The sequence below is a fragment of the Zootoca vivipara genome, chromosome 3, assembly GCF_965207765.1.
Source record: "Zootoca vivipara chromosome 3, rZooViv2.hap1.1, whole genome shotgun sequence".
NCBI lineage: Eukaryota > Metazoa > Chordata > Lepidosauria > Squamata > Lacertidae > Zootoca > Zootoca vivipara.
In genome coordinates, this window is record NC_142586.1 from 102,934,927 (window position 1) to 102,960,346 (window position 25,420).

At 44.7% G+C, this 25,420-nt stretch overlaps 1 protein-coding gene and 1 long non-coding RNA gene across 11 annotated transcripts in view; one reads left to right on the forward strand and one right to left on the reverse strand.

The window, feature by feature from the left end:
• LOC132591836 (uncharacterized) overlaps positions 1 to 25,420 on the forward strand; it is a 264,084-nt gene that overhangs the window by 37,281 nt on the left and 201,383 nt on the right. For 2 of the 9 annotated variants that reach the window (XR_015949171.1, XR_009557250.2), the window contains 4 exons: positions 8,786 to 8,910; positions 16,580 to 16,679; positions 17,754 to 17,866; positions 22,986 to 23,043. Coding sequence is in view for 3 of the 9 variants with exons in the window: in XM_088666800.1 (XP_088522926.1) it covers positions 22,899 to 23,043 (145 nt within the window). In the remaining 6 variants the exon portion in view is untranslated. Of the gene's footprint in view, positions 1 to 8,785; positions 8,911 to 16,579; positions 16,680 to 17,736; positions 17,867 to 22,736; positions 23,044 to 25,420 lie in introns of those variants that run through there. The other 7 variants (XM_088666802.1, XR_015949174.1, XR_015949172.1 and 4 more) reach the window with 7 other exon arrangements.
• LOC148686389 (uncharacterized) lies at positions 9,346 to 24,924 on the reverse strand. 2 transcript variants are annotated; one of them, XR_015949177.1, is made up of 3 exons: positions 24,763 to 24,924; positions 23,982 to 24,147; positions 9,346 to 9,563 (listed from the first exon to the last, which is right to left on the reverse strand). It is a non-coding gene; the product is annotated as an uncharacterized LOC148686389 (long non-coding RNA). The 2 variants fall into 2 exon arrangements; XR_015949176.1 differs by having other exon boundaries at positions 23,982 to 24,159; positions 24,763 to 24,919.

Genomic DNA, 25,420 nt, shown 5'->3' on the forward strand with positions numbered 1-25,420 from the left:
AAAACCATATTCCACAAAAGCTGCTGCTTGCCTTCTATCATTGTGCCATACAGAGCGTGCTCACGTATGGTTTATGTGTGTGGTACGGAAGCTGTACTTCTCAGGATAGAGCAGGGCTGTGCAGAATTATTAAAACAGCAGAGAGCATTATTGGCTGCTCACTCTCCACCTTAGAACAAATCTACACTACCAGGTGCCATAGAAAAGCACTAGACATATCAAGAGATCCAACGCACCCTGGTCACCATTTCTTTGAGCTCCTGCCATCGGGACGGAGATATAGAACAGCGTTTCTCAACCGCTGTTCCGCGGCACACTAGTGTGCCGCGAGACGCTGGCTGGTGTGCCGCGACGTGCGGCGACGAGAAGGGCGATTTGCATTGTCACGTGCCTGGCGGCCGCCAATATACAGCACTCACCCGCCAGAAAGCAATATTTCTCCTCCTCTTTCCCAAAGCTCAGTGCAAACACTCACCCGCCGAAAAGCAATATTTGGCAAGTGTTTCTTACAGTCATAATTATAATATAGGGCGGCACAGAGTTAAATTTTTTAACTTCTTTAATGGTGGTGTGCCTCGTGATTTTTTTCACGGAACACGTGTGCCATGGCCCAAAAAAGGTTGAGAAACACTGATATAGAACAATGCAGGCAAGAACGAGCCGTCTCAGGAACAGTTTCTTCTCTAGAGCGATTTTGGCCTTAAATGGAAAGCCTGGACTTTGAAGTCATCTTATTTTACTTGTTATTTTGTATTATATTTACTGTTTTTAATTAGGTTTTGTAACTTTGGATTATGCGGAATGCTTTATCTGAGTGGATGTAGCAACCGAGTAATTTCGTTGTTCCCGCAAGGGGACAATGACAATAAAGATATATTATCTTATGTTCTCTGAATGGGGGGTTGAGCAGAACCACTGTCTTGGTGAAGGCGTCAGCTGCTTGTTTTCACCACCAGAATAAAACACCAGGTTGTCTTCAACCAGGGAGTGGTAGTGGGAGCCTGGAATCAGCCAGTCAGCTCTAGCAATTCTTTGCCTGGCTGCTGGAAGCAATGCATTGTGAGGGTCATGGTACGCAGGAAGCAGGGAATCTGTGAACAGATCTCCCAAAGCCATTTAATTTTTCTAAAGGCAACTGAATCAGGGACAGAAAATTGGGTGGGGTTGGGGGGGGGGCTGACTCACTCACCTTGCATGGATTATCTCTCTCATAAATTGACCCACCCTGCCAGTCCTTGAAACCGTTGCTAGAATATTTTCCAGGGGTGGTCATAGATTTACAGAAGCCACCCCGGTTTCTGATTTGATCCCAGAATGTCCCACTTTTCCTTAAGACGTCCCTATTTTCATCGGAGAAATGTTGGAGGGTATGCTATTAGAAAACTCAGGAAGATGGTTTATTTATATCGGAGGTGCCGGGGGGGGGTTAAAAAGGCTTCTTCCCAGCTCCATATTCACAATCGAAATCAACACCCATGACTGCAGACCTTATCATAGAACCATAGAGTTGGAAGAGACCACAAGGGCCATCCAGTCCAACCCCCTTGGAAGAGCGGATCACACATCTCACTCGCTGTCTGTAGTAGTTTGGCCCTTAGTGGCCTTGACAGGCAGAGTCATGGATTTGTTCTCAGGCTAATTAATTGACTGAGGTGTGAAGTGAGCGGTAGGCCCAATGCTAGCCCTTTCTACCTGTAACGGCCTCTGGATAGCTTAGCATCTGCTGTTTCTGACAGCCAAGACAAGCATCAATGGGGAAAACGGATTTCTGCTAATATAATCTGATCTGATCTGGCCTGTTTTGCTTAAGAGGCTTCCTTGCCAGACAGCGTAATTTCCTACAGTTTACTCTCTGGTCAGAGGACAATTACATATTTTGAAGAGTTTTTGGGGTTTATTTTACTTTTATTCCTTCCTTCCTTCCTTCCGAAGGAGCCCAAGATGGCAAATTCAGCAATAGCAATGCATAAAAGAAAACCAAACATCATTAAAAAAAATTTTTTTTTGTACGAACAGTTATCTCATGGTCACTACAAACAGTGTCATTCAGCCATCAAATTGAGTAAACAGAAATATTTTTAATTTTCTCCTGAAAGTCAGTAATGAGGGAGGCAGATACACCTCTCCAAGGAGGACATTCCACAAATGGGGGGCTGTGGCTGAAAAGGCCCCGTCATATGTCAATAGAAACCCAGGCAGTCCCACCAACAAAACATTGTCCCAATTACAGGTAGGTAGCCGTGTTGGTCTGGGTCGAAGTAAAATAAAAAAATTCCTTCAGTAGCACCTTAAAGACCAACTAAGTTTTTATTTTGGTATGAGCTTTCGTGTGCATGCACACTTCTTCAGATACCAATTGTTGTCCCAATTGTTAAACGTCGAAGCTCCCACAAGATGGCAGCTGGCCACTTTGGAACCCTTGCTTGTTTGTATTTTTTGGTCAGCCCTAAGCCCAGGTCTTCAGCCCCTCATAGCTACTAGATTGGCCATGTTCCGAAACAGTAGCTAGAGAAGGACGAGCTCAGTAACTGTACTGGTTTAGCTGGTCCCCTTATATATGTTTCCCAGAGGAGTGAGGAGCATTTTGAAATTACCAAGAAACCACATCTCTCATTTCAAACTGTAGAGCATGTCTAGGCAGGTCCTTAGAAGCCGCATAACACACGGAGTTAACTGTGCCTATAATTTGCAACTGACCCAAGTAAATTGATACCATGGGATGGTAAGCAGATAAACTCTGAGAACTATTACTTTATTGTAACCCTGTTTCCGTCACATATTGACACAGAAATCCACATCAACGTGGATAATAAGCAAGAGACAATTTTTTCTGTTATCGACAGCATCCATTATACCAATAAACGACAGCAGGGCCCCCTTGCATCACCTCTTTATATCCACAACATTTTTACACATGCCTTGTGCATTGCCGTGACATTTCCCTTTTTAAAAGGCCTCTCGTGTTTATTTCCAGTGAGTGTTGTGTGACAAAGGAATTCCTCAGTTTTGGCTCTTATCTTCTGTTCTTCCAGCTGCCCAAGCGAATGCCTGCCATAGCAGATGCCCTGGCTTCCTTGCTAGCACATGTCCCAATTCTTTCCGTCTTTATTTATAGCTGACTTTGAAGAACTCTCTGAATCTTGGCATATGTTGAAATTCGTTAAGAGATCTGGAGAGCAGCGTGTCGCAGGAACATAGGAAGCTGCCTTATGGTGAATCAAACCAGCCGCTCTCCGGGGCGAGATGACATGGGGTTCAAACCTGTGACTTTCTGCATGCAGAGCAGATGCTCTGCCACTGAGCTATGCCCGAGCTCTATTTCTCTCTTGCACCTGAATCAGGTGTAGCCAGGCAAATGCTGGTCCAGGACCTGGATGTTGTGGTGGGGCTAGATGATGGCCAATAAGATGAAGTTGAATCCCAGCAGGGCTGAGGCCCTCTGGGTAGGGGATTTCCAGGTCTGGCAAGTAAGCGGTTGTTCCTGTTCTACACAGAATTGCCTTTCCCCTAAAGGAGCAGGGCATTGTCTCAAGGCTGCTCATTGCAACCATCCTTTACTGCCAACTCCTTGCTCTGCCCCACCCGCAAACACCACAGACCCTGGCGTCACCTTTCAGGCTATCCAGAGAGATTTCCTAAACTTCTGGAGCAGATCTGCTCCAGAAGTTTAGGAAATCTCTCTGGATAGTCTGAAAGGTGATGCCAGGGAAAGGAAAATCAGCAAAAATCAGTTCCCCTCCCTCATACTGGATTGAAGGCCCTTTGGCGAATAGAAAGGTAGCTTGAGGATCCAAGCCAGCATCTGTGGTGTTTGCCAAATGAGGAAGGGCCAGCCCTACTATTAGGTACAGTGAGAGGAATCGTTTTGGTGGCAGGCAAAGGCCGGCAGTGGCATCCCATTGACTGTTCCTCCTGAGCAACCGCAAACATTTCCCTCTGCTTGAAGGAAGGGGATATGTCTGCCACATGCTCTGTCTTGGTCCCCCTAAACTAGCTTGCTGCCTTAGGCGTTGAAGTAAAATTCAGCTGCCAGGCCAATCAGCTTCTGTCCATGGAGTGGAGAGGGGGGCATCTTGTCCTTTGCCTCAGGCAGCAATATGTCTGGGGCCGGCCTAGTGAGCTGTGAGCAATAACAGTTGGACAGTTTGGGGATTTGGAGACATTCAGAGCTGTAAATGTGTGAGGAGGCTGAAGGTGAAATACTGTATGTTTTCTCTCTCTCTCTCTCTCTCTCTCTCTCTCTCTCTCTCTCTCTCTCTCTCTCTCTCTCTGAAACACTGAGGTGTGGGGTGGGAGCAGAACTGACCCCTTGCAGGAGTTACTGTTTGCCACCGCTTATGCTCTGTTTGTGTATTTTATAATACAGTACACAAGTTCCATGCAACGGAATCTAAACCTGATAATTCTGCCCTTGGAATTACTCTGCTCTGGGAAGTGGGGAGCACATAACAATATTTGAGGGCATTGGCTTACATGCTACTGCGAAGGACAGCTTATTTCCTGCTTGCATTGAGTTGCCTTCTAAGACGATACACAAGCTGGGATTGATTTCATTCTGCACAACTTTTATTAGTTACAGCTTTTCCCTTCCCCATGCTGTACATCTGCATTCTGGCTGAGAGGCCTCTTAGATCTGGTTCACTCATGTCCCGGCAAGGGATGGAAGGGTCTGTCCATTTCAGTGCTATCATTTTCACATTTCCCCCACCTTAAATTCAGTTCTCTGTACTTCTGCAGCATTTTTTTTTTACTAATGTATACATTTTTTGCAAGCTGTTTCCTCCCAATATAATGCATTTTAATGTTACTTTCACTTATATATTCATCTGTACGCACCTTCCGCCTTAATATACCGGTATGCAGTTTTATAAACCTTGGTTGTTTGGTGAACTGTACTGCAAAATTTGGATATATTTGGGAGAAGAACTGCATTTCAGTTCACATATTGTTTTGTAGGTTTGCCATATTTCAAAAAGTGAAAATATGGACACAAAAGTTGTTGGGCTTTTATTGGCAAAGTTGTTGAGCGTTTTTGGTGTGATATATATATATATATATATATATATATATATATATATATATATATATATAGGGTTTTTTCAGCTACTTTTAATTAATTTTGTCAAATTCTCTATACTACTGACATGGGCTGCCATATGTCTGGATTTTCATGGACATTTCAGCAAACCCTATTTGGGAAGTGCAAATTTGATAGATTCCTGCTGAGTGACTTACCGTACTTTTGTGGTGGATCCTTGCATGGTCAGATTCCTTTATTATTTCATTTTTAAATAGTTTTTATTTACACCATTCATCAGTCAAATAAAGGCTCACAGAATGCCTTACAAGTGTAAATAGTAAAACATATTGCGGACCCAGCCGCAGTGACCCCCCCCCCATCCCTGGAAGCAAGGCCTGAGCCAAGGAGGGGAACAAACCCTGCCCAACTGACCCGGCCAGATTGGCTAGTATTCAGATAAACCTATAGCAGAAAAGCCCGCCAATCTCCCACAACTGGTCTGGGAATTCCCCATGGACGGCTGCCTAGCCCTGGCCTTGCTCCCAAGGGCGAGGGCCTGGTGTGACAGGCCGCAATAGCCGCCCGCCCTGTGACCAGGTAAGCAGCCATTCTAAGTCTGAGGGCAGGGACTAAGGTCACATCCACACAGTCCATTTAAAGCACTCTTATACCACTTTAACAGTCATGGCTTATCCCCAAAGAACCATGGGAAGTGTAGTTTGTTAAGGGCACAAACCTCTCAGATCCAGCGCTCTTAAGAAACTACAGTACCTAGGATCCTCCATATTTATTAGAGCTGTGGCTCCCGATTAGCTGAGTACTATGGACCCTCCGTTTTTTCAAAAGCCAAGTCTTTCAAAAATACTGAAATTTCGATGGCAGTTTTTGTTGTGTGAACGGACCACCCATTGGGAAACCACTGTATTAAAGTGGTCTAAGAGTGCTTTAAGCAGACAGTGCAGATGCGGCCTAAAAGAGACACAACACAAAAGGGATTTGGCGGGCAGAGGGGGGAAGCAAACTCAGGCACTGGTGCTTGGTTACATCGTTCTTGTAATAATCATCCGGAAGAGGAAAGAGTCCAAAGGGAGGAGGAGCCAGGTTCTGGCTGGTCTCTCAGGGGAATCAGGGGACATTAATACACCTTCCTCTGCCACATACAGAAACCTCTGTGTGGGCAGGGGCTGCTATGCATAAACACCTACACAAATGGGTTGGCCCCACTCATGTGATCTGCCCACTGTGAGGTGGTGTGGCTCACATGAGTGCGACTCACTCACACGGGCATTTTCGTGCCTGGGCTCCTAATCATTCTGAAAGTTCTGTGAGCTGTGGGAAAGGGTGTATTCGACTTGCTCTGGGCCTCTTGCCGTGTACAAGCCTACACACTGAAAGGAAATACCAGTGATGATCAAAAGAATGGCAGGAGGCTCCTGTGTTTATAGAGAGTATTCCTGACAACGCACTCTAACCTGGGTGGCTGTACTTTGATAGCACTTTGCTCCCCCCCCCCCGCACCTACCATAATGCATTAAGAAATACGTCTCCTCTTATTACAATAATCTCTCTCTTTGTTGCATCTTTTTGTTAAAAGTAATTGGGCAACCTTTTTATTGAACATTCATCCGGTTGAAACAAAATAAAAAAATTCATTCAGTAGCACCTTAAAGACCAACTAAGTTTTTATTTTGGTTTTTATTCCGGTTGGTTTGCGCAAAGTTTTCAGGGGGCGTAGTTGACACTGGCTATTGTTGATTTGTTTTTGTTTGCAAGGTCGTCAACCAAATCTAATCCCACACTTTTCACTTTATTTTCCCATCACTTTCCTTATCTCAAAAAGTCCAGTTGTCTGTGAAACCTGTATGTGATTGAATTCCATCCAAAAATAGTGACAGTCTGGCCGTGGCCATAGAACCCAGATATTTGGAAGTGGAAGGAACTCCCAAATTACCTGGATCTAGGGGCAGAGAAAGGGGGGCGGTGGAGGCGGCCCGCCCCAGATGTCATCACTGAGGGGAGTGACATTCAGCGCGCTGCCCACCCGTGACTCCCAAGCCCACCCCAAGCCGTCGGAAGGGGCGGAGCTGTACTGCCTTGCCAGCAGCCTTCCCCCCTTCCCCCTTCATTCTGACAGCTCGGGGGAGGCTTCGGAGTCGTGCTGTTGCCCCCCCATTCCCGGGCTGCCTCCTGGGGGGGAAGCCTCCCCCGAGCTGTCAAAAGGAAGAGGGAAGGAAGGCTGCTGGCAAAGCAGCGCAGCTCCCCCCCCATGAAGCAGTCTGCCATGGGCAGCTCACTCCGCCCCCATGGGCAGCTTGGCTCCTGGGACGCTTGCCCTGCCCCTGGGTGCACAGCATGTGCGCCGCTCTGGGTGCCAGAGCAGCTAGCTCCACCTCTGCCTGGATCGGCAAGAATCTTGCATTCTGTTATTGGTATGAGCTTTCGTGTGCATGCGCACTTCATCAGATAACACTGAAACAGAAGTCACCAGACCCTTATATATAGTGAGAGGGTGGGGAGGGGTATTACTCAGGAGGGTGGTGGGAATGGGTGATTGGCTGATAGGTGTGGTAAACCTGTTGACGTCTGTTGATGACTGCAGATGGCTAAAAATAGCTTTATCATCCAATCACCCATTCCCACCACCCTTCTGAGTAATACCCCTCCACACCCTCACACTATATATAAGGGTCTGGTGACTTCTGTTTCAGTGTTATCTGATGAAGTGTGCATGCACACTCATACCAATAACAAACTTAGTTGGTGCTGCTGGAAGGAATTTTTTTATTTTGTGTCACAGTGGCCGGAGTGGGCTACTTCAGAGTAACGACTCTACACCGCTCTGCATTTTATCTTTTTATTGGTGCTGCGTATTTACAGTGCTGAAGGCAGTGCTATTTACAGAGACACATCTTATCCGCTAGAATCAGAACCTCCGAATGGCGTTTGGCGCGTTTTCCTCCAACATAACAACTTGGGGAGACCCATCCTCTTCCCCCTACGCTTTCTGCGCAATTCCGGAGTTGGGGGAACAGGTCTGCCCCCCTTGCTTTCCCCTTCCTGTCTCGACTGGGGCGCTGGCTCCGCTACCCTGTCTGAGCCTCGGACCCCACTTCCTGCTTCCCCACTTGAGACGGAGCTCTCCCTGCTTTCCCCTGCGCTCGGGGATGGGCTGGAACTCAGGAGGGGAGGGACTTCGCGATATCCCCTGTCCCTCACATTTTGTTTCGACTACGACAGATCAACACGGCTACCTACCTGTAACTTGCATTCTGGGTTTATTTTTTTGCCTCTGCTGAATTTTCTCTAGTGTGTTAGCACAGTCCTTTTGATGTGTTCCAAACGGAGTACACAACTGAAGGCCAATGGAAGTGCACTCTCATGCTACTTTTCCCCCAGCAGGTGAAAACCAAAACCAACAAAAAGGACAATCACTGTGTATTTGCTAAGAAGACCCTCTTCCCTTCAGGAAATCTTTAGGCATGCTCAGAGGTGCTAAGTTGCTCACAACAGCGAATCCTATACATTTCTGTCTGGAAGTCGTAGAATTCCAGCAAAAATTGAAATGGGGCAGAAAATGCTAATGTTCACCTGTTTGCCCCAAGTGCAGCACATAAATCAATCCAGTGAATATGACAGGTATTCGCTGTTGTTGCTTTCAGTCCACAAACAATATGTAATTGATTATGTTCCCCTTCCCTCTCATTTGCATTGAAATGAATGGAGTGGAATGACATGATGTAATTAAGTTATGCAGCTTTTCCGCAGCAGACAACGAGATGAAGATTGTAGCTTTTGGTGGAAAACGAACTGCAGCAGAGCAGAAACAGTGCTGCATGTGACGAAAACCGGGAGGAACGCGAAATGATGCCTTCTTGCATCGCGACTCAGAAGTAAGTTTAACTGAGTTCAATATGTCTTACTTCCAAGCAGTGAAGTAGGTGGGTACAGGATTGCTACTGGGAATGTCTTCAGTTCCCACCTGTGCATGTACAGCTTGATGTGAACTCCTCTAGAAAAAGGACAGCTCATTGCTGCTGCTGCTGTTTCACATGCATTTACTGCAAGATATCATTTATAATGCTATTTCTTCTGACAAGGCATGGAAACTAAGTATACCTGTTTCCATCTGAAAAAGGCTATGGGTATGTAATAGAATAGTTCATAAAGAGCAATATATAGGAAATAAAAAGCTATTTGGAATGTATATTTATATATGAATTTCCATACCAATTTATTGAAACAAAGGATGTGGTTTCTCTCAAAAGCTAAACTCGAGGCGATATTTTCGTTTTTTAAAATATAAGGATTTATAGAAATCAGTTTGCTTCATTAGCCAGCTCCGTTTTATTTTACAGCTCTGTGTGTATTGCTTAAAAGTCCTTGCTATAGTTTTTTAAGTGCGGTTTGAGGGATTTATTTTTATGTAGTGCAGTCAAATATGTCATCTGAAGCTGAGCCATATATACTTCAATCCTTTAGAATGTTTGGAAAAGGACTGGCTTTTTCTGATCCAGATTTTCTTGGCATCACTTTATTAAAGCACCTGCAAAGGGGGAAAAAAACAACATTTCACATCCATCTGGCTTGGTTACATGTGAACTGCCCACATTATGTCAAGTGCAATAAAGGCAGGAATAAAAACAAAACCACTATCAGCTAAGAGTATTTTATTCATTTTTGAGCTACGGAAGCAACTTCCTGCCTAGTACTACAGTAACAGCCGAAGCTAGCAATGATCATGCAACTGTAGTATGTGTTAGCATATGTAGCCGAGGTGGAGAGGCCTACTCATATGAGACGAGTTTTACTGAGGCTGAAAATATTTGCCTTTGAAAAATGTTAGCAAGTGCTGGTCACTCCCCTACTGAAAAAGAAGAAAGTTGAGGGAAAATAGTGGAGTAGCCCTCGCTTTTTTTTTTTTTTTACAGAACTAAAAATCTGAAACTATGCTTGCATGCACATCGTGCGTTTTAAAGCACCCCCACCCCCAAAGAATTCTGGGAACTGTAGTTTCATTTCTTTCGTTTTGTTACATATTTTGTGTTTTCGCTTTTTATTTTTATGCTGTAAACTTCCCTGTGATCTTCAAATGAAGGAAGCCATATAAATTTTAATAAATCAATGGGAAACCCCTCACGGAGCTACAATTCCCAGCACCCTTCATGAACTATAGTTCCCGTGATTCTTTTGAAGGGTGCTTTAAAGGAACAATGGGTATGCAACCTAGAAAGCAATGGGGGTTGTGTCTTCTATGTCATCACAACCACTGTCCAATAGGTGCCTGTGGCAAGTGAAGAAGAGCATTCTGCAGCTCTTTCACAGAAGCTGGACTCTGCTAACTCGGGGCCAAACAGGATAGTTGATGCAGTTATTATATCCTGCCCTTCTGTTGAAAGCCCAGGTGGCACCTGTGGCTTGAGGCACCTTCCACCAGCTTAGTCTGGTGCTCCAGCTGTGTCTCCTCCTCCTGAAAAGAGATATCCTGGCCACTGATACCCAGCACCTGGATTAGACTAGACCACTGCAGTGTGTTTTATGTGGAGCCACATTTGTAAACTACTCAGAAAGCTCCAGTTGGCATGAAATACAATAGCTGGGTCACTGGTTGGCACTAGCTCCAGTGAACTCCATTGGCTTCCCATTTGTCCCAGGGCACAATTCAAAGTGCTGGCTTTTAATCTTGAAAGTCATTTTGGGCTTTGGACCTGGATATCTGAAGGCCTGGTTGCTGCCTTAAGAATTTGCCTGGAGGGTGTATGGTTGGGGTTCCTGCGTTCCCCTGTGGATGTCTATATACCTAATATGCCCTTCACATCTATAACGCCTGAAGAGGGACACCAGCATTCAGCCTGCTCATATCATTTCAAGTAGAAACAAACAAACTACTGGCATATCTAGATCTTTATTACAGTGGTGCCTCGCAAGACGAATTTAATTTGTTCCATGAGTCAGTTCGTTTTGCAAAAAATTCGACTTGCGAATCGCGCTTTCCCATAGGAATGCATTGAAATGTCTTTTTTTGCCCATAGGAATGCATTAATTAAATTTCAATGCATTCCTATGGGAAACCGCAATTCGCAAGATGAATTTTTCGCAAAACGAATTCGTCTTGCAAAAAAGTCGTCTTGCAGGGCATTTGTCTTATTTTAAGGCCAATATCTATAGAACTTGATCTACCGTTTACTTTTTGCAACTGCTTCAAAATCACACACTGCAATGATCCTGTCTTAATGATTCTTCGTCTGAAGGCAAACATACTTGGTACACTTTGACCTGTGAATCTTTGCTGACGAAGAATAGTCGAAACAGGGCCTTGTCCTGATTTTTACTGGAATTTATCTTTATTTGCCTTCAACATTGGGATTGATTCCCATTTAAACTCCGCATCACATCAATAAAACCTTATGTAGATTTTTTTTGAAATCCATCTTCTTTTGGCCTGAGTTCTTGCAATTTATCGTTTATTTCTGTGGCTAGAGCGATGGCATCAATGTACAAACTCAGTTGATAGATTTTTATCTCCAATTTCAGGGAACCATATGTTTAGTTTATTTATTTCCATTTCCAAAGGCCTGGATCCATGAGTATCTTGCTTGTAGAAAGGCGCTTCTGCTCATGCAAGGAGCACCCTCAATTTCTGCCACCCGCAACCCCAGCTGCAGCTGCCTGTGCACACTTATTAACCACACTTGGGATGGCTGGAGAGGTCGTGCCTTGACTGCAACGGTGGTCTTACGAGGCAAGAATCAGTAGTTTTCCTCCCCTGTATGCCGAGAAGCTAACCTGCCCAACTCATTTCGAGATGACCTGTTTATTGAGCATTCATCCTGATTTATCTGCACAAGTTCGTGGGGAGGTTATAAGACGCCATCTGTTTATTGAGCATTTGTTCTGATTTGTTTGCAGGGAGGTTAGATGATGTATTCTTAAGTAGGTGTTATTTCACACCTCCCCCCCCTCACTTTTCTTATTGTAAAATGTCTGGCGCTGCGGGGAAGTGGTTTTGTTGCTCAAGAGCACCAAATGATATTGAACTGTGCAACCCGAATTCACTGATATGTTATATAGAATCCCTCCTGAAAATGGCAACCACCTGGAAGTGCCCCTCTTCTCTGCTTGGTGGGAGAGGTCTCCACACCCACAGGTATAGGAGAGCAAACTGATGAAGCCTAGGTTGAGTCGCGCCACCTTTTTTCTTAGCCTGCCTTATTACTTTAAATAAGATTCACAGGTCAAAGTGTACCAAATATGTTTGCCCAAATATGTTTGGTACACTTTGACCTGTGAATCTTTGCTGACGAAGAATAGTCGAAACAGGGCCTTGTCCTGATTTTTACTGGAATTTACCTTTATTTGCCTTCAACATTGGGATTGATTCCCATTTAAACTCCGCATCACATCAATAAAACCTTGTGAAGATTTTTTTGAAATCCATCTTCTTTTGGCTTGAGTTCTTGCAATTTATCAATTATTTCTGGACTTTCCCAAGAACTCCAATTTCTACTGCCTTATTACTTTAGAGAAAACCCCAAAAGCAGACGGGATACCCACTTTAAAGAGCAGGCAGCAAACAATCCACAAAGAACTAAAGCAAATGTAAAACATAAGCAGGGGTCCCCAAATTGATAAGAGTTGTTTGTGAGGGTAGGTTAGCTTACGTTCTGATCTAAGAGGTGGCAGGAATGTTATTGTGGCGGTAGGGTCCCTGCTCAGTCTCTGAAGGCATTTCTGGGCAATTAAGAGACAAACAAGTCCAAAAACATAGTCGCTACTTAGTTGATGCAGGGTATCCCAATGCGTGTCCTTGAAGTTGTAAAACTGTTAGTTGCCGCAGGGAATAAAAATATCTTCCTCCAGGAAGTGCTTCTCATGCGAAAATCACATGTTCTCAGCAGTCGGGCTGTAATTTTACCCTCTGGTTAAGTTGCGATTTTTCTGCACCGCAGCAATGCATCTTTTCTCGTTTTCTATGTGCAGCGGAATCGCATAGGATTCCACACTTCCAATACAACTGCTCCACATAGGAGTGTCATTGCTGCACACAGAACAAGATCTGGGAAAGCTTGAACACTAACTGAAAATGAGTTGCTCTTGCAACCTCACATACTTACCAGGACTTTACATTTACATTTTCTTTTGGCTAATATAATTTTCTCCATGGAGATTCCCCCCCCCCTTTTCCATGAGTTGTGGCAAGCGCACATTCTTTTCATAAATTAATTTGTCCTTGCAAAGCATAATGTCAGCATCTTTTTATTCCCCTTTGTGCCTGACATTTAATAGGTTTTTGTTTTCCATGGCAAAAGATACCGCTCTGTTATTTAGGTAGTAGAGGAGGAGAGAGGAAGGTTAAGCCAAAAGCAATAAAAAAAAAGCATAACCGCAATTAAATGTCAGCTGATCGGCTTTTAGAAAACAGTCAGCTCCTTCTCTCCCCTTCTCCACTCTCCTTCCTTCAAAGTGCTGTAATTTAGCAGAAAGCCAAAGCAGCAAATGAAGCACTTGTTTCATGCAGCCAGCTTTTAGCAATGTGTTATTGGTTATTCAAAGGCAAAATGAGATGTGAAACATGAACTGTCTCTCCTCCCCACTGTGGGTCCATTAAATTATAGAGACAATATTGTAGTGCTTAGCTAGCATATTTATTGCAAGATGTATCCCATTATTATATGTTAGAGAAATGAGTGCTTGTAATGAACCCAATTAGTAAGGAGGCAGCTGTTTGGATTGTTACACCCATTTTATAGGTGGGTAATCAGATCTTGCAGTCCGCGGTAGAGCTGGACAGATGCTTCCTTAAACATGGTGCCCTATGCAACCTGAGGATTCCCATTTTGAAGGCACACGTTTTGTACAACACAAATGCAGTGTGTGATTCTTCATGCACTATGCGAGGCATGTCAAACTTGCGGCCCCAACCACTGGTCCTGCTAGCTAGGGATCATGGGAGTTGTAGGCCAAAACATCTGGAGGGCCGCAAGTTTGACATGCCTGCACTATGCTATAAGAAGGCATGCAAGTGTTCCAAGGGGAAGTGCTTGTTTTCAGTGATGAATTTGTGTGGTGGTTCATTTTGAATTCTCATGATGCAGGATGATTTATTTATTTATTTATTTATTTATTTATATTCTGAAACTTGCAGGAATTTTCTAAGCTTGCTGCTTTATTGGGACTGTAATATAGCTGATTCAGACAGTCAGTCAGTCAGTCAGAAAGAAAGAAAGAAAGAAAGAAAGAAAGAAAGAAAGAAAGAAAGAAAGAAAGAAACACTGTAAGAGTCCTTCCTACAAAACCAAACCACAAGTGGGAAGTTACCTATTTGAATGCTCCCCCAGATCAAAAGCACCCTACATGTTGGGGAGTAAGTTTGTGATGATTAGGTTTGCCCTAATTGTTAGATTTTCCATTTGCAGGTTGTTTGTGACACATCAACAGGTCTCAATATTCTACAGAGGGAGCATTCAAATTTTTACATTTCCTCTTTCAGTTCCTGCTGTTGGACAGAAGCCAGTGGATCATCTAGTTCAGGCATCCCCAAACTGCGGCCCTCCAGATGTTTTGGCCTACAACTCCCATGATCCCTAGCTAACAGGACCAGTGGTCAGGGATGATGGGAATTGTAGTCCAAAACATCTGGAGGGCTGAAGTTTGGGGATGCCTGATCTAGTTCAATTCTCTGTCCTGAGGCAAGAAAGAAGCCTGCCCAAGTGTTTTTGAGCTTTTCAAAACTTCCAGCAAGGAAGTGGGATTCTATTACAGGGTACATGTTCTCAGTCTGACCCAGAACCCTGGAGTGACGCTTCCCGCGTTTTCCTCCAACATAAGAGTCTGGGCACCCCGAATCTCCTTCCACGTTTCCTCCTGCGTAATTCCGGAACCGGAGGGGAAAAGGGTCTCCTTTCCATGTTTTCCTTCTCCCCCCTTTTCCCCGCTCTCTCTTCCTCTCTCACATGCAGCAGAAGCTCTGCTATCCTGCCAGAGCCCTGTCTCCTACTTCCTCCTTCCCCACTGGACTCTTCCCCCTCCCCGCTGGCTCCGCTGCTGGTGGAAGAGCTGCTTCTCAAGATGGGGGGGGGCTGTCTGTACTGTTTTCCCCTCACATAATGGTTATCTCTCTGTGGACAGTATTAGTCTTTCTCATCTTGTCCTCAGTTAAAGTTGCCAGATCACCAGTATCCCAAAGCCAGAAACTCAAGAAATGGGACTTGGTGATGTTGCAGGGTTGCCAGCTTCCGAAAGTAAAAACTATGATTTGTTGGTAGGGATGTGATTGCACAGGCTGGCACAAGGCCTTGGGCTGCTTGAGAAGAACAGCAAATGATCAAGGGAAGTACCGGTAATAGTACCACTGTATTCTGCTCTGGTCAGACCTCACCTGGAGTACTGTGTCCAGTTCTGGGCATCACAGTTCAAGAAGGATACTGACAAGCTGGAACGTGTCCAGAAGAGGGCAACCAAAATGGTCAAAGGCCTGGGAACGATGCCTTATGAGGAACGGCTTAGGGAGCTGGGTATGTTTAGCCTGGAGAAGAGAAGGTTAAGGGGTGATATGATAGCCATGTTCAAATATATAAAATGATGTCATTTAGAGGAGGGAGAAAGGTTGTTTTCTGCTGCTCCAGAGAAGCAGACACGGAGCAATGGATTCAAACTACAAGAAAGAAGATTCCACCTGAACATTAGGAAGAACTTCCTGACAGTAAGAGCTGTTCGGCAGTGGAATTTGCTACCAAGGAGTGTGGTGGAGTCTTCTTTGGAGGTCTTTAAGCAGAAGCTTGACAGCCATATGTCAAGAATGCTTTGATGGTGTTTCCTGCTCGGCAGGGGGTTGGACTGGATGGCCCTTGTGGTCTCTTCCAACTCTATGATTCTATGATTCTATGGTGTCCCTCTCCTGTCAAGAATCAAGATACAGAACGCCCCCAGGCACCTGAGGCAGAAAATGCCACAAGCGCCTCTTCCCTTTTCTTTGCAGGAAAAATGCAAAAATTATAAATTAAATAAATCTGTTGCTCATTAATGACATCCAAATTCAGCTGCTTGAAACAGCTGCTTCACTCTGCGTAGTGGCATAGCTGGCTCTCTCAGTTAGAAAACCAGCCGCGTGTGTGGATTCTAACCAGAAGCAGGTAAATGAGCATTGTGCTGTCAAAAGAAATCGGGGAGTAGCTTGTCTCAAAATTCACAGGAATTTCCTAAGATGCTCATGAAAAAGGTGGTGGGGTGCACATGTAGGGCAAAATATCTACTATGGGAGTCCCAAGAGAAAAGAATTGCACTAGTTGGACAGAAGTAAGTAGTTGTATTGAGGGTAAAGTTCCCTTTCCCTTTAATAATAATCATCAGCATCAAATATTTCTTATACCCTGCCCATCTGACTGGGTTGACCCAACCACTCTGGGCAGCTTCCAACAAAAATACTGCTACTACTACTACCAACAACAACAACAAATCAAACCAAACATTAAAAACTTCCCTAAAAAGGGCTGCGTTCCACAGGGCAGGTGCCACTACTGAGAAGGCCCTCTGCCTGATTCCCTGTAACTTCACTTTTCGCAGTGAGAGAACTGGCAGGCGGCCCTCAGCGCTGGACCTCCATGTCTGGGCTGAAGATGGTAGAGATGGAGACGCCCCTTCAGGTATACAGGGCCGAAGCCAGGTAGGGTTTAATGGTCAACTCCAACACTCGGTATTGTGCTCAGAAACATATTGGGAGCCAATGTATACTTTTTAAGGAGCAGTGTCATGTGGTCGTCTTGTAAAATGTCTGTCGATGTTGCTGTCACACTGAAGGGCTGGTTTTTTGGTTTCTCAATTCCTGAGCGACACCAAGCTGTTAGTCTGCTGTGTATTTTGAAAAGTTGTTTGTTTGCTTGCTATGCCTTGGGACACCTCTTAAGATATTTCGCATGATGGTCCTTGAGGTCAAGAAGGCTTTTTGTCTGTATATGTATATAATTGGATGCCATTTTGAATTGAGATGGCAGACCAAACCTTTCCAAACCGCACAGATTCTAACAGCTGGTTTCAAACCCGCACGTATTTTTTTGGTTTCTTAGAATTCCTGGGCAGCACTCGGTGCAATGCTCCTTGTAAAAATAAAAATTAATGAAATAACTAACAATGTGCTGCCCTTTCATGACTCCCAAACTCAGCCGTCTGACTTTGCCTAACAGTCTGAGGCAGCTTCATACATTCATGGACACTCACAACTCCTTCTATTAAAGTACTGAGTTTCATTCACAAAAATGGCTTGCGCTCCAGCGCTCCATTTGGTTTGTGCTGTTTCGTCTCCACCCCTGCCCCCTCCCCACATTAGCGGTTGGGGAATTAATATCTCCATTAGAGGGTCTGGTCCAGATTCCACAGAAGTTAGTAAAAGTCTTAACTCTGGCTTCAGTGTGGGAAAGATGGATCCTTAATGTTCCCATGAAAACATTTCTCAGGACTTCTTTCTGCAAAGGTCTAAAAGTTCACCGGAAAGCAGAGCCACACACTCCGGTTATTTTTGACAAATTTGTTTATCCGTTCCCCCTACCTCTTCCCCCCACTTTTTTTTAAAGACCCAATTTTGATCTGGGTTTATAATTTCTCCCAGAAGCTTCACTTTCTTACAAAAACACATTTTAACGGAATAGTAAAACAGTAAGTGTGACTATAAAGTGTGGGAAAATATTGCCCCTTCGTTTCCTCATCTCTCCCCCCCCCCCCCGCCGCCTTCTTTTTGGCACAGGATTGACATGGGGACCTAGCATGGTTATTATTCCCAGGACAAGCCGGACCGTTTGCAGTTGTGCTGCGTGACCTGCCTCGGTGTCAGTGGAAGCCACAGAAAGGAAATGAAAGGTAGGGGAACGGCGAGCAGCTTTCTATTAATGTATGTTACGCGTAAGGATCGGGTGTAGCGTGGCCACGTTTCTAAAGGCGCAGGACTTCCGTTGCTTTAGGGCTCTGGAAGCAGGACAACATCCTGCAGGCACAGCTGTGCATCCCTGCAACACTGCAATGGGAGAAGCTACACCTGCTAGGCTATTGCTGGAAAGTTTTTAGAAAAGCCCCCCACCCTGCCCTGGTTGCTTTTAGACAGCCACACTAGACAGTATTTGCTCTAGGCGATGATTATTATCTGTCTGCTGTGCGGTGAGCTGGCCATTAAAAAAAATAAGGGCCCTGGTATTTACTGAAACAATAGAGCGAGGAAAAGAAGCCACATTTTTGACTGACTGGTGCTATTGCTCTCTCCCGCTCTTCCTTTGAGGAGCTAAAGCATGGTCTGCATATGGTTCTTGGGCGGTTTCCCATCCAGATAGTTTGCGGAGTCTGGCGGGCCTAACTTGCACCATGAGCACCCAGACAGTTGTTATCTTTCCTGAACTTATGAGACTGAGCAAGAGAGAGAATCGACTGTCTTGCATGGGAGCAGGGAGACCATAGCAGTAGGTACCAAGGTGATCCATGGCAGCACCTCCAGTTGAAAGGATCAGGTAGCAGGTGATGGGGGAATGACCTCCTCTCTGAGACCCTGGAGAGCATCTACTGGGTGGCAGAAACCAATGGCAGCATCCTAATTTTTATAGACATTTTGGCGCCTCCTCCCCACCAGGGAGGATGTGGTAAGTGAACAAGAGGGAATAAGGATCTACAGTACGTTGGGATATGTTTCCCCTGTGGATCCTGCCACCTGAGGCAGTCGTCTCACATTGCCTCATAGGTGGGCCGGCCCTGGCTGGGGTTTTCACAGTGACATTGGTAGCGGCAGGGAGTAAAAGAAGGCAAAGGGAACCCAACAGGGCTGCTTTGAGCCAGAGTGATTGGACAGGACTGGAGGTGGTCACAGGGTCCACCAGTTAACTCCCACTTAAGATTTCACCAACTGCTATTTTAACTTGGTAGTGTCGTGATGTGTTAAAAACAAACAAACCACTGTTGGGCTGACCCTTGTTCCAGGCACCAAAATAAGTCCCATAAATTTGCTTCCTACAAGATGCTTTCAATTAGAAAGGGACACTCTGATGTAAAAAGGAAAGGTGACAAAAAAGCTAAGAATAGCTTCGCGATCAAAGGTACATCTCTTTAAAGAAGGATGGATCTTTTTAAGGCTGCAATCTTGTGCACATTTGTCTGGGAGTGATGGGATGGTATAGATTCTCAATGCACACTGGCGTGGGGCTTCCTTTGTACTTTGTCCAGAAGCTGTAGTTAGCGAAGCAGAATGGAAGTCCGATCTTTTGCTATCCTGTGCAGATCTAGCTTCAAAACTCATTCACGAACTGAGAGCAGTTAAGACTCTGTCAAGCACCCTGCTCAAAGATCCAACCGCCTGTGACTGGGCCAAATTCAAGATGTTACAATTAGTATAACAGGTGCTTATACAGGCTTGGGAGCTATTTATTTAAAGGAATGCCTTGCCCTGTGTGTGCCCACCCAACCTGCAGACGGGGCAGTGTTACAGGGCCACATAATGTTCCGTATTTGCGAGAAATCAAGCTTTTCACACAACAGCACCTATTCTTTGGAACTCCCTGCCTATTGACATCATGCAGGCCCCTTCATTGTACTGTTTTTGACGTCTACTGTTTTTGTTTTTTTGTATAGGCCAGCCTGCCCAGATAAGGAATTTTCTTGTGTACATTTGTATTTAAAGCGGTTGATTTTATACATATTCTGATAATTTTTATTATGTCTATGTCTTAAAATTGCTATTTTAAATGAATACTTTATACTCTGTATAATCTGTGGTACCTCTGCTGAGGTATTATTATAAACTGCTGAGAGATTATTTTTCTGCTTTAGCTGTTGCTTGGTAGCATTCAAAAGACAGTCCTGAGGTATTTGTCACCCTGACAAGCTGAGGCATGCTGGTTCAAATGACCCTTAGTTGTGGTTTGCTGGTTTACCAGAACTTCCTTGACCAGCCTTTGTTGGGTAGCAAACATACACAGGCAGAGCTGACTATCTAAACTGAACCCGTGTGTAGAGCAAGTCTTTAAAATTTTATTTTGTTATTCAAATTTGTGTAAGGACAGTTGTGTCCAGTCTATCTGTGTTTCATGAGAGAGTTTCAAGCACACTCCGGAATTTAGGTTTGCCACAATTGAAGTGGTTTTGAGTGCTCTGCTGCCTGGCACAACAAGTGCACTTCTTGTTAACAACTTTTTGTGCTTAGGAAAGTCATAGAGGAAAGTTTGGGATGGTCAAATGATTAACAGGAAAACACAAACAAATCAGGTTGAAAGCTCAATGAGCAGGTCATCTGTAGGAGCCCAAAATCTTTGCATTTGTAACTCTTTGGTTTCGGACAACATTTTTAGCTTTTGGTCCTCGCTCTTGGATTGAATTGTTCATTCTGCGGCTCTGTCTGCACTATACATTTTAAACAGTATCATACCACTTCAAACAGCAATAGCTGTCATGAAAGAATCCTGGGAACTGTAGTTTGTCAAGGGTGCTGAGAGTTGTTAAGAAATCCCTGTTCCCCTCACAATTCTCAGGGCGGTTTAACAATCAATCCCCGGGGAAATCTGTGCATTATAACTCTGTGAGGGGAACAGGGGTCTCCTAACAACTCAACACCCTTACCAAACTGCACTCACTTGCCAGGATTATTTGGGGGAAGCTATGCCTGTTTAAAGTGGTACGGCGATGTGTTAAGTGTGTAGTGCGGAGGTGGCCTAGGAGACAAAGGACCAAACTACACGTTATATGTAAGCGCATGTGTGTAAACACAGTGTCTTTCTATAAGGAGCTTCAGTAGTGCATTGTGCCCTGTGAGCAACAGATGAGGAGTGGGAGGGCACAATCCGCCGCGTCTCCTGATCTACCGCCTCAGCCTTAACGTGGCGTGTTGCACCTTACGACAGGACCACCCCTATTAATTTGTTACCTGTGTCGCTCTGTTTGGGGCTCTGGGTGAGCACTGTCCTGTCCTCTTTTAGTGGCACTTAATTGGTTTTTGGATTCCTTGCATTCTACCCCTCCTTTTTAACTGGAACTGAATTTTAGTACTGGCTGTTGGTTTATTTTCACCAGCTGCTTCTAGTTGTTAATGGGTTGTTTGTTGTTACTAGAGTTTTTGGTTTTCAATGTACTGTGCATGCTGCCGTTAGCTATCCTGAGACGTGTCCTTATGACATTGCACTGGAATTGCAAGCTTCAACTTGGAGGATTTACAATCTGTATTAGACAGACAAGATAGAGGGTGTGGGAGAGGTCAGGAACTGCCCAGGAGTCGTGGGAGGATCAGGGCAGGGGGGATCCAGCCCTGGCATTTCCTGCAGCAATTATGTGTGATATATGAACAATGCATATGCCTCCTTCACCTTCACCTGGGAGCTCTGAGCAGACAGCTGGGGGTTCCTAATATATAATCATCGGCCTGTTAAGGCAGAACACTGGTACCGTATTACACTGGCGAGGTCCTGCTGTGATCAAGATGAATCAGAAAGATCTTGCTAAAGAAGTGGGTTGTGAAAAGACTCTTTGAGAACACAGAGGGCAGGTCCACACCGGAGTATAATGTGGAGTTGAAATTGCTCATCACGTGTTTTCATTAAGTTTGTGCCGTCCACGTGACGTGCATTGCAAAGAACTGCAGTCACACAGATTCTCCCCTCTGATTTCAGATTTCCCCAATTTGGGGGTAATCCGATTAATTGTTGAAAAAACCGAGCTTGCTCTGCTGCACTTAGGTAAAAAGGTAAAGGTACCCCTGACCGTTAGGTCCAGTCGTGGACGACTCTGGGGTTGCAGCACTCATCTCACTCTATAGGCCGAAGGAACTGGTGTTTGTCCGCAAACAGCTTCTGGGTCATGTGGCCAGCATGACTAAGCCGCTTCTGGCAAACCAAACCAGCACACAGAAACGCCGTTTACCTTCCCGCCAGAGTGGTACCTATTCATCTACTTGCATTTGACGTGCTTTCGAACTGCTAGGTGGGCAAGAGCTGGGACCGAACAATGAGAGCTCACGCCATTGCGGGGATTCGAACCGCCAACCTTCCGATCAGCAAGCCCTAGGCTCAGTGGTTTAGACAACAGCGCCACCCACGTCCCATTGCTGCACTTAGTTAGTGGTATGATATGCAGAGGACATTTCCCTGTGGGTGGAGCAATCCCTTAGGAAGGTGCAGTCCATGGCTGACCACTTCAGCAGCCATTATACTGATCTGAGATTTCGCCGAATATTGCTGACAAATTTTCAAGGACGTGTTTGCAATCATAGAGGAAAAATTGGGGACAGTGGGAAGTGACACTTGGCTCTTAAATGAAAATAGACAGTTTGAGGAAACTGATTTCCGGGGCTTATTCCAGAGTCCTTTTAGTGTCTGCACAGGGTTGGCAGTATTTTACACACAGCTTGCCTTATAAAAGTGTTCTTCCGTGTTATTTCAGTATCTTCTCTCATTTCTTGTTTTAATGTTGTTAGTTTTTCAGTTTGAGCTGTCGACATATAAAATTGGATGGGGAATAAAAGATGGACACACATTTTAAAGTGCACCCACTGAATGTTGAGCATCCTCTGTAATTCCTGACTTGTGTATGTATGTGTGTGTCTGCAAATCCTCTCCAAACATATTATTCCTTGTGGGAGGAAATTACTTCCTTTAGCATTAGAGGGGGGAGGATTCTAACTGAGTTGGAAAGCGTTTTTCCTCCCACGGTATGGACTCCTTCCTGGAATAAATTTGAGATACAGTGATCTTGAGAAGTTGACTAGTCATACTCTGAAGTATGAAGAGAATGTAAGAGAGGAAGTGGTGGTTGGTGAGTCAGCATGAGTAATCTGATTACAGTGAACATGAAGACTTGAGTTGAGTTTTCTCCCCTGTTAATCATTTCATTATTAATATTTTTAAAGTGCAAGGAAATAAGTGATATTATGCCTTTGTTGATAGCAGTTGTTTTTCATCAATCCTTCACAAAGTGGTACCATCTCCAGATCAATTTCTATCACCTTATTTCAAAGAACATGGAGAGAAGAAAAGAGAGGAAGGAAGGAAAGAAAGAAGGGAAAAAAGAGAATGGTAAGCAGCTTTCTTTTCTATCATTGCCCAGACTGTGTGGCTTAAGGATATACTGGCACCTTAAGATTTAGCTGCTCTTCCCAGCAAGCAGAGTAATGGTTCAGAATCCAGTGCATTCTCATGTACAAAGGGTGGTCTTCTGTTGTACAGCAGTTTTCTGACGATTGGATTCTCAATGTTTTACCTTCCTTAATTAATCTGTTTTAGATTTAGAATCTTACCTAGCTGAGAAAAGGCTTGCAGACAAATTGGGAGTGTTGCATGACAGACTGGACACTGAGCAGTGAAGTGGTGCAGAGAAGTGACAGTCCTTGAAAAATAGAGTTCAGAATACAGTGCTGGTTTTTAAGTCCCACACTCCACAGGAGGGGAGCTTGCAAATCAGGATGTCTGCAAATCAGGATGTCTCTGATTTTTGTGGAGAGCCCCTTATAATGCTGGGGGGGGAAACTTTTTTCTTTTTTCTTTTGCATTGCTCTCTTTGTAGCACTATGCCACAAATCCAGTGTGCCCTTCCTTAAATATACACTTACAGATGAAAGTCTTCAGCTTCTCCATATGTGAGAAGGTGATCTGAATAGCTTGTTGCTATGTTGGGCTGCCTACCCATGACAACCATCTAAAACTTAGTACCTGAACAATTCAGCATGCAAAATGCCAATAATTCAGGTTGGTGGAAATGATTCCGATGGATTTGGTGCCGTTGCAGTACTGTAGCTTATTTTACTTTCAGTGTATGCCAATGTACTGCCAGCTAGGTTTGGGCATTTGACCATTTGAATAACATTTGGCCAAGTCACTAAGTCAAATGTTGGCCAATAATGTGCAAGCATTTTTGAAGCATTAACCTAATAGAATAATGTTAGGAGATAATTAATCGTAAAATTATGTTAATTATGCAAACCACAACTCAGTTGCTTCAATAATAGTCAGATTACCTGTTTAAAAGTTTTCAGGTGTCGGCAGTCCAGCCCCTCACAGGAGCTTTGCAGAGCAGCCAACTAGATCTCATGCAGGATCTACTTCCGGGTTCCAGCAGCAAGCAGAATGGTGTCAGGGGCATCCCTAGGCAGCGGCCTCTGCTCTTGCTGACGTCTTCTTTTCCTGTTTGGGATGCTTGCAAATGTAGCAGGCAGACAACAAGAGAAGCTTTGTTGTGCTTCTTGGCTTGACCCCTAACACTGCTGTAGTGTTAGGAGGCAGACAACCTTTAGTCTTCCTATATAACACTATAGCGAATTCTGTTTTAAGATGTAAGCTGCTATCTCACTGCTGCATTTTTTTATCTGATGCATTTTTGCACCTACTTGACAGTCAGAAAGGCTCCTGGAGAGCCTTACATGCAATCAGTAAAGAAAGGGAAAAAGAAAAGAAAGACAGACCCTGTTTCATCATCTAAAAGATGCAATAAGGAAAGGAAAGGAAAGGAAAGGAAAGGAAAGGAAAGGAAAGGAAAGGAAAGGAAAGGAAAGGAAAGGAAAGGAAAGGAAAGGAAAGAAAGAAAGAAAGAAAGAAAGAAAGAAAGAAAGAAAGAAAGAAAGAAAGAAAGAAAGAATAGGTTGGTGAGGAAAGAGGAAAAAAGAGAACTTGGGCACCTATTCTTCAGTAGTAATTCTGATCCTGACCAGCTGGAAAGAGAAGCATTTTCAGGGAGAGGATGGGGCAAATATGGCTGGGCTCCCACCTAAGCCCAAGGGGTGGCCTTGCTTTCCATCTCACCTGCTGCTGCAACCTGGTGGAATAGCATGAGTGCTACCTAGTGATGGGTGTTAGTCTCTCTCTGTGTGTGTGTAGGCGTAGGCTTGATGCAACATGTCTTTCAGCAGAGCCGATGGAATGTGTTTGCCATTGTTTGTGACTGCAGCCACATATTGTCAATCTAGGTGGTCAATAGCAGCGGCCTAGCTAGCCGCTCGGGTGCTTGGTGCGGGGGCGTGTCCTGCAGCCAGGGGCGTGGTCATCTGCCCATGGGGCGGGGCAATCCACCTGTGGGGGCGGGGTGAGTCTCTCCAATGCTTGTAGGGTGGCTGAGGGAGAGGTAGTAGGCAGGTGCAAGTCCCACGCTTCCATTTCAGGCAGCGTGGAACCTACAGGCGCTTAAGCCACCACATCACTCCTAAAAAGTTCGTGAGCCCTTTAAAAAAAAACACCTCATTTTGTCACTCCCTCCTCAGTGATGACACCGGGGGCAAACCGCACCCCCTTCTTCCGCCACTGGTCAATAGACAATATTTTGACCAGCCCATTGACTCGAGGGGCAACACCGCTTCCAACCCATGTGGCTGGCATTAGGTCAAGGGCAGCTTAGTAGGCCCACATTGTCCTTGCAACAGACACTGTGTGTGTTTTCTCCAATATGAATGGATGGCCAACTACC